Source organism: Mauremys reevesii, linkage group 3, assembly GCF_016161935.1.
Source record: "Mauremys reevesii isolate NIE-2019 linkage group 3, ASM1616193v1, whole genome shotgun sequence".
Classification (NCBI taxonomy): domain Eukaryota; kingdom Metazoa; phylum Chordata; order Testudines; family Geoemydidae; genus Mauremys; species Mauremys reevesii.
In genome coordinates this window covers 113315464-113328838 of record NC_052625.1, presented here as the reverse complement: position 1 = coordinate 113328838, position 13375 = coordinate 113315464, and the positions used below count along the sequence as shown (strand labels likewise).

Here is a 13375-nt window from a genome sequence, read left to right as displayed (position 1 = left end):
ACTCATAGCAGACAAAAGGTTTGATTAACCCATCAATTTTGGAGGGCATAATTCCACTGATTTTATCAATAAGCTGTTAAGCACTCCATATCAAAAGTGCAATTTGTTTTCCTACAAGTACCTCAACCAACATGGAGCCAGCATCCTCTGCCCATACTTATCTAGTGGATAGAGGACTGAGATATGTGTGATTGGAGGCTGAAAACCTTAAGCCTTAAATTTTTCCTTAAACCTACTGTTCTCATCCAAACCCCTTTATTGTGCGTGGGATGTGGGGCAGGGGGTTGGTTTTGTTTTTTGGTGTGTCTAAATAAAGCTCTTCCCCATGCTCTTTCTCTTGCAGGTTAACGTGGAAGGTGTCCGTTGTGACAGGTGCAGGTCTGGAATGTTTGGACTCTATGCCAAAAACCCACTTGGCTGCAACAGCTGCTATTGCTTTGGCCTGACTACTCAGTGCAGTGAGGCAAAGGGGCTGATCCGCATGTGGGTGAGTAGGGAACTGCTGAGCCGTGTAATGTGATAATGTTGTTTCCTGCTGGCTTCTTTTAGTCAGGCACAGAGAGGTAGCTAGGAAATGGCAACACGTTTAAGCAATCTTTTCCCCTGAGTACTTTGAGAAGTAGAGAGAGGAGCATGTTCCATTAGACAATCAGGGTCAAAGCATTAAAAAAAATGGTTTGATAGTGTAATAGATGTCAAGCCAAAGTAAAGCTATTAAAACCCAGTAAAAAGCAGTGTACTCAAGTGTGGGAAAATTGTACTGTGACGATCCAGCGCCATAGAGCACTGACACAGAGACGAGAATCTGAACTTGTTGCACAGTTCCCTAACCATATACCAGGGTCATTGTTGCTTGTTGTTAAATATGTCGATTTGATTTGATTAACTCCTCATTTTTCCCCTTATAATTTTTTTTAAAGTCGTGCTTCTGACAGATGCTAATCTATTTAAATCCTGGGTTGGTGGGTGGAGCCCACTTGAACAACAAAAGACCTGTCCCCTCAGAAGAGAGGGGTACCACAGATCCCATGTTGGATTGACAGTCCTGGTGACTGAAGTCCGCTGTTTATCTCTAGCACTTTTCTTCCTCCTGGTAGACGGAGAGGGATTCCAGATTAGCTGTGTTGGTGCAGCTTTATCATCCGACATGGGTTGGGTTGAAAGGAAGGTGATAACACCAGTCATGCCACAAAGCTAATGAAAGCATCAATCCTTTTGCAAACTCTGTTTTGGTCTTTACATGAGGGTATAAAGCTGAAGCATTATTTAAAGCTGTTCCCTTTTCTTTATTCGCCCTTCTCTGAATTCTGAGATTTAAACAAGACTTTGCAGATTCACATTGTAGGCTACCTAGGCCTTTATAGTTTTGAATACTCCAGTCTATCTCAAAACAGAGTCATTGCCATTTGAAAAGCCACAAATTCACAAACTTCATACGGCTGATGAAAATCTTTAATGTAGTTCACGTGTGTAAACCATTTTCTTGCTGGCTGATGTACTTGGTGAAAGGTGGCAAGACCCACCTCCAGGAACATGACTTTGAAGTTGGCAGCTGGAAAGAATACTTCTGTGTTCTGTCACTGCACAGCAGCTCCTGAGAATACAATCAGCACAAAAATTGAATACCATGTTGGGCCTCTCATCTTCCTCAGTGCCCAAATGACATCTTGTGAAACTCAGATGTGATTTTTCATTGGCTTAATTGTTGTTCCTGACTCCTTAGCATTATGTTGTCTACATTTCTGCTTTTTATTTTATTGTTCTCTCTGTGTTTGTCCAGCTTGCCGCATGCTTTCTATGAACAATCTCAGTAATTCTGGGCAGAAGTTATTCCCGTTTTCTTTTGACCACAGCAATGATTTGGCTGGCATATTATTGATTTTCTTTCAGTGAGGTTGCGAACATCTAAATAGTTGTGGAATACCATTACATTATCCAATCAGTGTGACTTTTGAGCTCACACAGTTTAGTGTATTTGAGAACACAGTAATTTGTTTGAATTTTAAATGAAAGAGATGCAAGTGGAGCTGTGCAGTACAAGAGTTCATACACTTGCCTGAGACCCAAAACAGATTAGACCTGGAAAAGGAGATATTTTTATTGTGGTACAGGTTCACATAGACAACTAATCAGCCTACATCTTGGAAAAACTTCCTCATTCCCACCCCCCCATCCTGCTCTAAACCTCCTGAAGCATGCTCAGTACAGCCTTAGGGCTGCTAACGGTAAATATGTATTCTCACGCTTGCCACTAGGCAGGGGCGGCTCTAGGTATTTTGCCGCCCCAAGCATGGCAGGCAGGCTGCCTTCAGCGGCTTGCCTGCGGGAGGTCCCCGGTCCCGTGGATTCGGCAGCAGCCTGTGGGAGGTCCGCCGAAGTCACGGGACCAGCGGACCCTCCGCAGGCATGCCGCCAAAGGCAACCTGCCTGCTGCCCTCGCGGCGACTGGCAGAGCACCCCCCATGGCTTGCCGCCTCAGGCACGTGCTTGGCGTGCTGGTGCCTGGAGCCGCCCCTGCCACTAGGTTTCACCAATCATAACAAAAATACCTAAAACATTATACTCCTTCCCCTCTTAATCATTAGTAATAATAAACATAAAACATTAACATTACAACAGCAAAACAAAACATCCTGACTAATTGGCTGGGTACACTACCTCAAACCTCAGGCAAGTGCAAGGGATTTTTCTGCCATCTCTAGCATAATTGCCTTATCTTTGGGCTCCCCTGAAATCCTTCCACTTTGTCCCCAAGAATTCAGTCTCGTCACTCAGGTTCTTTTATTTGGCTGTAGACGAGCACCTCCTTGCTCGCTGCACAAATTAGCCGGAGACCTCTTATTTTGCAACCCAGTGTCCTTTTATTTCCCTGTGTTCATTCCTATCACCATCTATATACAACTCTATGTACAAGTCAATTGCAGTTAAGTAGCCAGCCGGGGGACAGCTAGTGCCTGTTGCTAGCTAGGAGCAGCAGTTCCTTACTCCTCCTGTTTCTCCCCACTCTTCACTTCCTTCCTCTCAGCAGGCTCACAGGTGATTGCTCTTAGGCGCCTTTAATAAGCCACATCCTGCCAGCTCCAATCAATTCCTCTGTATGGGAGCTACGCTAGCAGGTTCTGAGCTAACAGGGGCTGGTTCAGTGCCTCTTAGGCCAGCACCCTGTTACATTGGCGTACAGGAAAGCTACAGTGAGTTGATCTGACTCAAACATAGGTGGGTGGAGGTAGGTCAGACCTCACATCCAACGTTACACAACAAACCTCATACTTTGTTAGAGTTACACATGACATTACATTTACTATGCATTGCATCACATGTTTTGGATTGGCCTGGTCACTTTGTAGGAACCAATCCCTGTACAGCATGCTCTGTCCACACACTGTCCATGCACAACTTATTCCTTACCTCATCTTATATTTCAGGGATATCTTACCCATTGTTATCTCGACCACTGTGAATGGTTCCCTGGGTGTTCCCCCTTATCTTAGTTAGAACAGACATTGCGTTTCCAGCCTGCTGATCCCTTTACCTCCTTAATCGTGTCTCCCATGAGTCCTCATCCATGTCCATTACTCATGTCAAGCCAGGCCTTACTAACACAAGTCCAGTCTATTTCTAGGTTTGGGAGATTTTCTGGAACTGTGCAATGTAAACACCTGTGATCCTTGATCAGTAGCAGGTGCAGAGGGACTTTCTGATAATACAACCATCTCTGCAGACTTAATGTCCAAATCTGCTCTAGTGGTTGATATGAGGTCCCCAGCAATCTCACTATTTCTGGATGTAGCAGTTGGGTTGTCTAATGACTCTGCAACACCTGTTACTTCAATATCCAAATGAGAATTATCTACTGGTGACGTCTCGTGGTACTGCAGATGAACATGATTGTGATATCTATGAATGTGCCTCCCATCTGATAACTCAGTTACCCAAGAAAGTGGTTTTGCATGTGCTGTGATGCGAACAGATAACCAGTTTGTGCCATAAGACCATATACTGTATTATGTGCACCTAATGTTCTTGGTGATGCTCAGACATCATAGTATAACTTTTGTGCTGCCTGATTTTCCTTCAGCTTAGCAGCTTTAACAGTGTAGAGTGTCCAAATGAGTTCTTAGTTTCCTTCCCATTAAGGTGACTTTCCGTTTTTGGCTAGTGGCATCATGCAGTAGTGGAAAAGAAGACTGGCCAGTTTGGCTTCTATGTCATCTTCTGCATTCCCTCTTTTATGATTTGGACAGCCCATTCTACTAGATCATTTGAGGAAGGGTGTTTGGTGCAGTTCTACTGTATTTGATGCTGTCCCCCCCCCCCCGATAAATTCCTGAAATACAACACTAGTGAGCTGGGGACCATTGTCACTCATCACTGTCTCAAGCAATCCAAAAATGGAAAATGTAAGTCAAAGTTTATCAAGTGTAGTCTCAGCTGTGGAGGACGGAATTACGTATGCTTCAGTCCATTTTGAATGAACACCAATTATTTTTAAAAACATTTCCTCCATAAATGAACCAGCATAGTCTACATGAAGTCTCGCCTAGGATCACTGAAGCCACCCCTATGAGTGCAAAGGAATTTTCAGTGGAGCATGGCAGCTAGATTGTGCAACAGTGTGTGGTTTGCCAACAGTCTCGATTTTCTGATCCATTCCCGGGTACCACACACAACTGAATGTGACCCCCTTCATGTGAACAATGCCAGGATGTGCTTCATGTAACAACTTCAGTACCACTGATCTACTTACTTGGAGGTACGATCACTCAGGACTCTAATAATAAGCACCCAACCTGGACACTTAAAGAATCCTTTAGTGAGTAGTAATATTGGAGCTCTGTGCTTACTCTCTCTGTCCAGCCAGTTGTAACCATTCTCTGCAGTCACAACAATAATGGGTCTCTCTCTGTCTCTCTTTTTATCTGTGCTGCCTCAATTAGAGAAGTGGACAGTAGTACAATAAGGAGAATGGTTCCTGTAGGTTGAGGTACTCTGGGCTGGCTATCCGGTAAAGGAAGTCTACTCAGAGCATCTCAATGCTTTTCCAGATTTATAATCAAACTCATAGTCATAAGCTGATAAGGTGAGAGCCCATCTCTGATTTCTGGCAGATGCTATAGGGGGTATAGGTTTGTGTTCACCAAACATATCTTTCAGAGGTTTATGATCTGTGTATAACAAAATGCCTGCCATATAGATGAAACTTCTTTATCCCCCAAAGACTACTGCTAGCCCTTCTTATTCTGGTTTGGGAAAAAATTCTGCTGGAGCTAGTGACCTTGTTGCATAACTGATTGGATGCTCAGACCCATCTGATATTCAGTGGGCTAGTACCCCTTCCTTCCATATGATGAGGCATCACAAGACAATAACTGCTTTTTCTGGCTTTTATAATGAACTAAAGAGTTTGACTGTAGCAATTAGAACTGAAAAAGGAAATATTTTATTGTGGCACAGGACCACACAGACAACTAATCAGTCTCCATCTTAGAAAAAAATCCTCACATCCCTCCAACCCAGTGGAACATGCTCAGTACAGCCTTAGAGCTTCTAATGGTAAATAGTTATTCTCACATTGGCTGCCCGGTGACCATAAGTGTAACAAAAAATGCCTGTATTACACCTGTCTACCCTGTAGGTCTAGATCTCACGTGAAAATAAGAGGTGTGTTTCATCTTAATATAAGATTCTCAGACTCTGAACAGAAGTGTGGCCCAGGACTGACATAACAGACATATCAAAGTCTTATGAACAAGCTACATTGGCAGAGGTCTGTGAAGAGCTTGCAGACCCGTGCTTATATCACACTGTATTTGGCTCTAGCCAGTGCTGCTTTTTCCTTGCTTTCATGAGCACTAAATGCAAAGGGCTAGATGGTGGAACTCTTACAGTGCACAATATTTACTCAAATAGTTCTATTTAGTGGGACTACTCACATGATTAAGGGCTCCACAATCTAGTGTGAAAGTAAGTACAACCAGTTTTTAAGAGAATAAAAAATAAAAGAATAACAAGACTTTGCCTACATGAAAAAAGCTTGAAAAAATAAACTGTCTGGTTTTTCTTTTTAATCCCTTTAATATGTGCAGCTGACCTTGAAGCCAGAACAGATGGTTCTGCCACTGGTAGATGAAAACCTTCAGGACAGTACTACCAGAGGGGTTGTATTCCAGCATCCAGAGATAGTAGCTAACATTGAACTGGTGATGCAAGATCTCCAATCAGAACCTATTTACTGGAAACTTCCAGAGCAGTTTGAAGGACGAAAGGTAAAGACGATTCCTTTGAATTGTGCCAAAAATTGACATTTTAGAAATGCTTCTGATTCCTCTATTGGGAAAATCACAGCAAACTGGAAGGTGCTTGCAAAGAATAAATATTTTTGTCTTTACCATTTGTCATGACAAAATTGTCACAAAAATAATAGGAAATTCTATTAATTGTCATCAAAACTTGGAGTCCTGTAACATCAATACTATCTTAAACTAGATATTTAATCATACAAATATATAATAAATATGCTACTAATGGGAATTTTATTGTCCAGGGCAGGCAATGATAGCCAACAGATCTGTCAGGAATTCCAGATTTTAGCTTGTGATTTTATTTATTTGCACAAGATGGAACATTTCACAAAACTACTATTTAAAAAAAGCGGAAGGATTGTATTAATATTTCACTCTGTTGACTCCCTGCCTCTCCCAATCTGACAGAAATGTTACACAAGCTTTGTATGTCTTGTGTAGACACAGTTTGTTGAAAATGTTTGAAACAGCCTTCTCTCTGGGCCTTTTGCACCTCTGTGGCTCTATTGTGTGTAGCACTTTTGAAGTCCCCTGTTTGGGCTCATGGGAATGTTGATATTCCCACAGACTCTCACAGAGAGGGACATTTGTTTTTACAGTTCTGCAGAAACAAATTACTTTCATGTATGTCTGTGCACAATCCTTGATTTCCCTATATTCCAAGTAGCACATGCCTCTGTACATTCTCTCTCTCTCTCATGTATCTATACATCCATTTGTAATACTTACATATCCATCATGTATGCACAGAGATATATTTGTAGCTAACTGTAACTGGTATCTCTGTTTGCTTTGTTAGCTGACTGCCTATGGAGGGAAACTGAAATATGCTATCTACTTTGAAGCACGCGAGGAGACGGGTTTTGCTACCTATAATCCCCAGGTCATCATCAGGGGTGGGCCTCCCACAAGTACTAGAACTATCATCCGGCATATGGCTGCTCCTTTGATTGGTCAGCTGACAAGACATGAGATAGAGATGACAGAGGTAATGTTTTAGTCTGTTCTGTTTCAGAATGTTAACCCTTAGTTCTGTTGATACCGTTAACTGGATGGCTTTTGTCTTACTGTTTCCTTCAGCATGAATGGAGATATCATGGTGATGACCCAAGAGTCAGTAGTACTGTGACACGTGAGGACTTCTTGGATGTGCTGTACAACATTCATTACATTCTTATTAAGGCTTCTCATGGCAGTATCATGAGACAAAGCAGGTAACAATTTCATGCAATAGCCTGAAATACTGCAGCCATCCCAGCTAATTCACTTGAGACTTCAAACTGAATTTTTAATCTAGGCACAAAATCAGTGGGACGTAAAGCTGGAGAAGTTGGAGAAAGGCACTGTATTAAGAGAAAACCATAAGTATTGTAGCCAAATGAGACTTGTATTCTCAGTATCCCAAAGCCAAGAAAAAACCAAAAATATATTTTGTAAACAGATTTGAATGCTATGCAAATATTGTGCTATTATATAAATATGAATTTTGGCCTGTGAAATATTTGTCTCTTGGCAATCAGTAGTGAATAAATGATTAGTGATTCAAATAGTGCCCACTTAAAATGACACTTATGCCAATATAGTAGAGTAATAGGCTACAAATATCTCTATCTAGATATAGAATTTCAAGAAGGTACTACGTGGTAGAACTAAAAAGATGTGTAACTTTGCAATATTTGTGTAACAGAGACATGGGAGACTAGTAGCTGTGCCCTAGAAGTGATAGAAGCAGATGGTTGTTATTTATTATTAATTATTAATTTTTGTAAGTAATTTTAAAGGAACTAACCAACTATTCTCCAAAACTTGGATGTCCCCTGGAGCTGCGGGTGTCACCGTCATTTCAGATTGTCTATTTTTGGCATGTTCAGTTTACAATATTGTGTGATGTGCACAGGGAAACTTCAGTTTAGAGGAGTGGGAAAGCAATTATGATTTCTCATGGGAAACTTTGAAAAGCATTCTCTTTGCTCCGGAAAAATATTCCATCTACTTATATCAATCACTGTTAGCACTACAGAGCCCAGCTCGGATGTGGAGAATGAAGTGAACTCTATCCTGGCTCATGTATCATAAGAAAAATTGCTATATGATTTCCATTTTCAGAATCTTTATGCTAAGGTGTACAGAGATGGACACCTTATTCAAAGCTAGCTACACCAAAGGATAATGCATCTCGATTGGATCAGGGCTACCAGTGATGATGTGTAAATCAGGAGACGAGAGATCGACTTTCCAATTTCAGGGTGTGTTTGCAGGGATAGCAGTTACAAAACCAAGGTGCGATTTTACAGAGTCACATTACAGAGTATAGCCTTTTATATAGCAGCAGGACTTGCTAAAGAGTTAATCTTTCCCCGTTCTGGTACCTCTCCACCTGTGTATGATATCACAATTGATGTGGAGATGATTGTCACAATAAAGTTTTATGATATCTGTCTAGGCATTTATGTAACGCTCATCACCATGATATTTGAGACATTAGGTGGAGAATTAGCAGGCAAACCCCTGCAATCTATACTCAGACAAAATGCCTATTGATTTCAGAGGAAATTTCATTTGAATAAGAACAGCAGAATCAATCCCAAAAAGTCCTTAGAAGTCATTGGGAGATTAGCCTAAGAACTACAGACTTGGATTCAGGAGAGAAGTTAAACCACAGACTTTTCCATCCCTATTCAGAACAGCCCTTAAGCACATGCTTACCTTTGAACATGTACTTAAGTCCAGTGACTTAACGTTAAACATGTGCTTTAGTTGTGTCCTGGATGCTTTCCTGAATTGGAGGCTAACTCTGAACAAGCAAAGCTTCTCTTCTCATCCAGTTGCCATTAGAGGGAAGAGAGTTATAGAAAAAAATATTACAAAGGACTACTGTCAATGTTTTTCAAAGTGTACAATGAGGAGTTAATAGTTCTTTAATTCTAACATGAAAATTCTTTCAACTCAAATGTTTGAAAAAGCAGAGCTGCAGATGACTGATATACTGTAGAAAAACACTGTCAATGAAAATTTGAACCAGGCCCAAGTGTAAAATAGCTTAATTCCAATGTTAGCCCTATATTAGCCATATAATTTATAATTTGTTTTTGCAAGAAAGCTATGCTATTAAGGAGAGTTATTTAGAGGTTTCTACTAAAAATCCAAAGGCAAACATTTTTCTCCTACTGTATTCATTTTGTTGTTCTCCTTTTTCACATTCACCACTCAAAATTGAACTATTTCTTTCATAGATTCAAATTAGATTTTGTTTTGCTTTTCAGGCAATTGGATTTTGATAATAAATTAGTTTGGATTGGAAGTATGCTTTCAATTTTACTGTTAATTGTTTCAGAATACTAGATGCTGATCAGGTAGCAGTGGTTAGACTGGTTCTCGTTAGACATGCTTCAGGAAGCAACTGAACCTAACATACCTTAAGTAGCGCTTTTACCCAGACAACAAGTAGCTTTGTGGTCCCAAAGTATATTGTTATGTAAATTCAGCTCTGGGACAGTATATAGTTTGTGCCGTACACAGAGCGTTGCCTCTGGTTTACAACTAGACTGCAGTCTAAGGGCTTCATTGCGGGCTTTATAGGCATGACAGGGACCTTGGATTCCTACTTGCATTGCTAGCCCATGCTAAAGCCCATCCCTTCATGTACACAGCTATTTTTTGCTGTGCTCACATCATACCATAGATTGCAGTGTAGGCATATCCTGTATCTTGAAGGTGATGGGGAAGCAGATTCCACTCTGTTTTTATATTAAATGTACAGGGAGTTCCATTCAAGCTTGTGTTGACACTCCATACAAAAACAATAATTTTGGACCGTATTTATTTTGCAGTCCATTGTTTTTGTCTCCTCCTTGTTCTAATTCTCTATTCCAGGTGACCATCCTTCTCAAGTAGGGTCAAAGGTATATGGGCTGGAGAGTGCTGCTGTCACTTGGGACAGTGCATTGACTCAAGATATTAGTGGTGAACTCCGGATCCCATTGAAGTCAATTGCAAAACTCACATTGATTTGAATGGGTCAGGATTTCACCCTAGATTTGCTTATGGTCTTCCTGGTGTTGGTGGCTATATACCAAGATGACAGGTGCAATAGATGTGCCTGGCCCTAGACAAATAGATCAGTATAATTGAGGAAATCTGTGAGTTGGGTCATTTGGGAGTATGAATAGGAGCTAATTATTTCCATAAGTTTCTTTGTACTAACGCCTACACACAGATATTTAATAAATAAATTCTAGCTGGATTAGCTTCTTTATTTTGATTTAACTCTTATTATAAGTATTCATATTCACTGATAGAAGAGAGAGAAATTTCCTCTCCTTGTTAGATTTGGAATTATTTTTGGAAACTTTAAAATTTACATGGCTTGCCCTATATTTTTTACTTATTAAAGAGCAACAAATGTTTTCACAGTTTAGTATTCATTTAAACAAAAAAAAGAATGAGAGGGCTAAAATACCTCCTTTTGGCAAAACAACAATTTTGCAATCCCCTGGGATAAACTAATGCTTTAGAAATGTCTTTTGCTGTCATTGTCCATGCTTCATTTGATGCCCTTTAGAATCATTTTGTCTGTTCAGTGTATGTGGGGAGGATAGTTGGGAGATGAGGGTATAAGATATTAATATAATCAAGTGGACATTTGGGGAGGGAAAGAGTTGGCAGTCCCAACATGAACTGACATTAACCAACTTCTATGTATTTCTTTGTTTTAAACATTTTGCTTATTTATCCTTGTGATTCTGAGATAAAAAAAAGAATTCTGGCTAAGGTCTTAAAATTGCTGCTAAAAGGCAATTAACTGTCCAATGTCTTTGAAGTCTGTTCTATAGCTTGTTAGCTTGCTCTAGTTGCTGGGGATACATTTTATTTTTAAAAATGCCTCATTAGAAGCATATTTAGTGAATAAAGTTATCGTTGCACTCCTGTGAATTGTGAACTGGATCCAGGTTTAGTGTGAGACATCAATTTCTTACTGATCTGTTCAAATGAGGAATCAGATATGGGCTTTTGTCAGTATTTTGGCTGCAAATAGAAAAGAGTAGATGGAAGTAAGAAGAGTAGGCGAGTTAGTTAAACTTCAGGGTAGAAATGGAAAATCAAATTGAAGATATGTTGGGTTTGAAGTTTCCTTCATACATAGGCAAAAATAGAGCAGTTTTTGTCTCATATTGATGAGGCCAAGAAGGTTCAAGACAGCCAAAGGAAGCTTTTTTCTCCTGTACTGGCTGTCTTTGAACCTGCATTGAAACAGTGCTTTATGGAGTTGATAAGCTTTATTTGCTGGTTTGTGTTTTCCAGAATTTCTGAGATATCGATGGAAGTTGCTGAAGAAGGCAGTGTGTCAAGAATGAGTCCCCGTGCTCACTTGATTGAGAAATGTGACTGCCCACTGGGCTATTCTGGCTTGTCATGTGAGGTACAGTTTTTGGTTAACCTTCATTAAATGTCAGAGTATCACACATTCTTATTTATCACTGCAGCTGGGTGGATGCAGCCAAAAATTGTCAGTGACTTTTGAACGTTTTAAAACAAATTCCTTTTAAGTTCATTCACATCCCTTTCGCTTGTATTTTAAAAAAACATTCTCTCAAATGCATTTATAGGCAGGAGTGTTCCCCCAAAACCAAGATTTTTAAGTGGATATTACAAAACCTTTCCCTAGTGACTTTTGAATTTATACCTGTGCAGATTCATATTGAAAAAATTAATCTAAGTGATGCATTCATACAGTCGAGTAATAGAAACAATAGGTAGCCTCTGGGTTCAATAAAAACAGCTTGAATTTTGAATATTAAATATTTACCATGAGTCATGAACAAACTATAGACTAACAAATATGCACAATAGCTATTTGGTGAATTTCACTTAATTTTCAGCTCATGACTTGTCCACAAACAGATAGTAATTTCTTTGAAATTTGTCACCAGACAGTTATTTATTATTACACCCCCAAAAACTTCATTAAAAGAACACTGTTAAGGTTTCAAAGTCAAACACCCAAAAGTAGAGCTGTGTAGAGGATGGAAGTTCCATTTCATTAAGTATTTTGAGTTTTGGAAATTGGACTTTCATCATAAGGCCCAAAATCAAAACAATTTTTTTGAATTAGGTCAAAATGAAACCTTACTGACTCAAAAAAACCTGACTCAAAATTCTTTCAACTTTTCAATTCTCTGCAAATTTTGTTTTCATTTTGAATCAAACCAAAACTTGTTTTCAGTTTTTCAAATTGCAAGCAAACCAAAAAATCCATTATTCACCCAGCTCTTATATGTGGTAATGTAATTAGAACAGTATCATAATGCACACTTTCTGGGGAGGAGAGGTAAGGTTGAAGTTACAGAGTTGCCATTTCCTGCTTAATTGTGCAATATTAATACTCTCACAATATATATTTTAATAGAATATTCTATAAAGGATTAAGCCCCCATATTCCAATAGGAAAAGAGAAAGATCTGATACCCAGTTGCTTTTTAGCACATGCTAATAAGTAGTAAAGCTTGTCCTATTATCTGGAATCATTTCTACTGCTTGGCTTAGTCCCTATCCCAAAATTGCAGTATTTTTGCCTCAGATATGTCAGAGGTGACATTGGTGTCCAAAATTTGTATTCAAGTGCGTGCCCAAAATATAAGGATAAAAGAGACCTTTCCTGATAAGCACTTGCTGGTATCTTTCAGAAATAGTTGTGGCAAATGCATTCAACATCCTCATAATTTACTTCATATTATAACCATATTCTGGGTCATTTCATAATTTTCAAATCAATACAGATGAGAAGAATGTCAATAGCATATTAGACAAATGAGTTAGAGTTTCAACTTAGGTGAGGACTTACCAAAATTGCATATTTGTACCCTAATCCTAAGGCTCTCAGCACTTGTAAAGGGTTCCACTGTACCAGTTTGTTTTGGACAAGGACATTTTTTAGGGGAAAAACTAAGAATCTGTAGTAAGGAGCAAAATTACTTCCACTTGAGATTATTCCTCTAAATTAGAATTCCTCACAAGCCGTGGTAAAGGCAGATAGACTGTTTCTGTGCTTCACTGATTTTAACATATTCTAAAGC

The 13375-nt window shown here is 39.5% G+C and overlaps 1 protein-coding gene across 13 annotated transcripts in view; it reads left to right on the top strand.

Annotated features, from left to right (window-relative positions):
* LAMA2 (laminin subunit alpha 2) overlaps positions 1–13375 on the top strand; it is a 477311-nt gene that overhangs the window by 336156 nt on the left and 127780 nt on the right. For all 13 annotated transcript variants that reach the window (XM_039528773.1, XM_039528772.1, XM_039528762.1 and 10 more), the window contains 5 exons: positions 344–487; positions 6087–6266; positions 7102–7290; positions 7383–7516; positions 11604–11721. In XM_039528773.1, coding sequence (XP_039384707.1) covers positions 344–487; positions 6087–6266; positions 7102–7290; positions 7383–7516; positions 11604–11721 — 765 coding nt within the window. The remainder of the gene's footprint in view (positions 1–343; positions 488–6086; positions 6267–7101; positions 7291–7382; positions 7517–11603; positions 11722–13375) is intronic.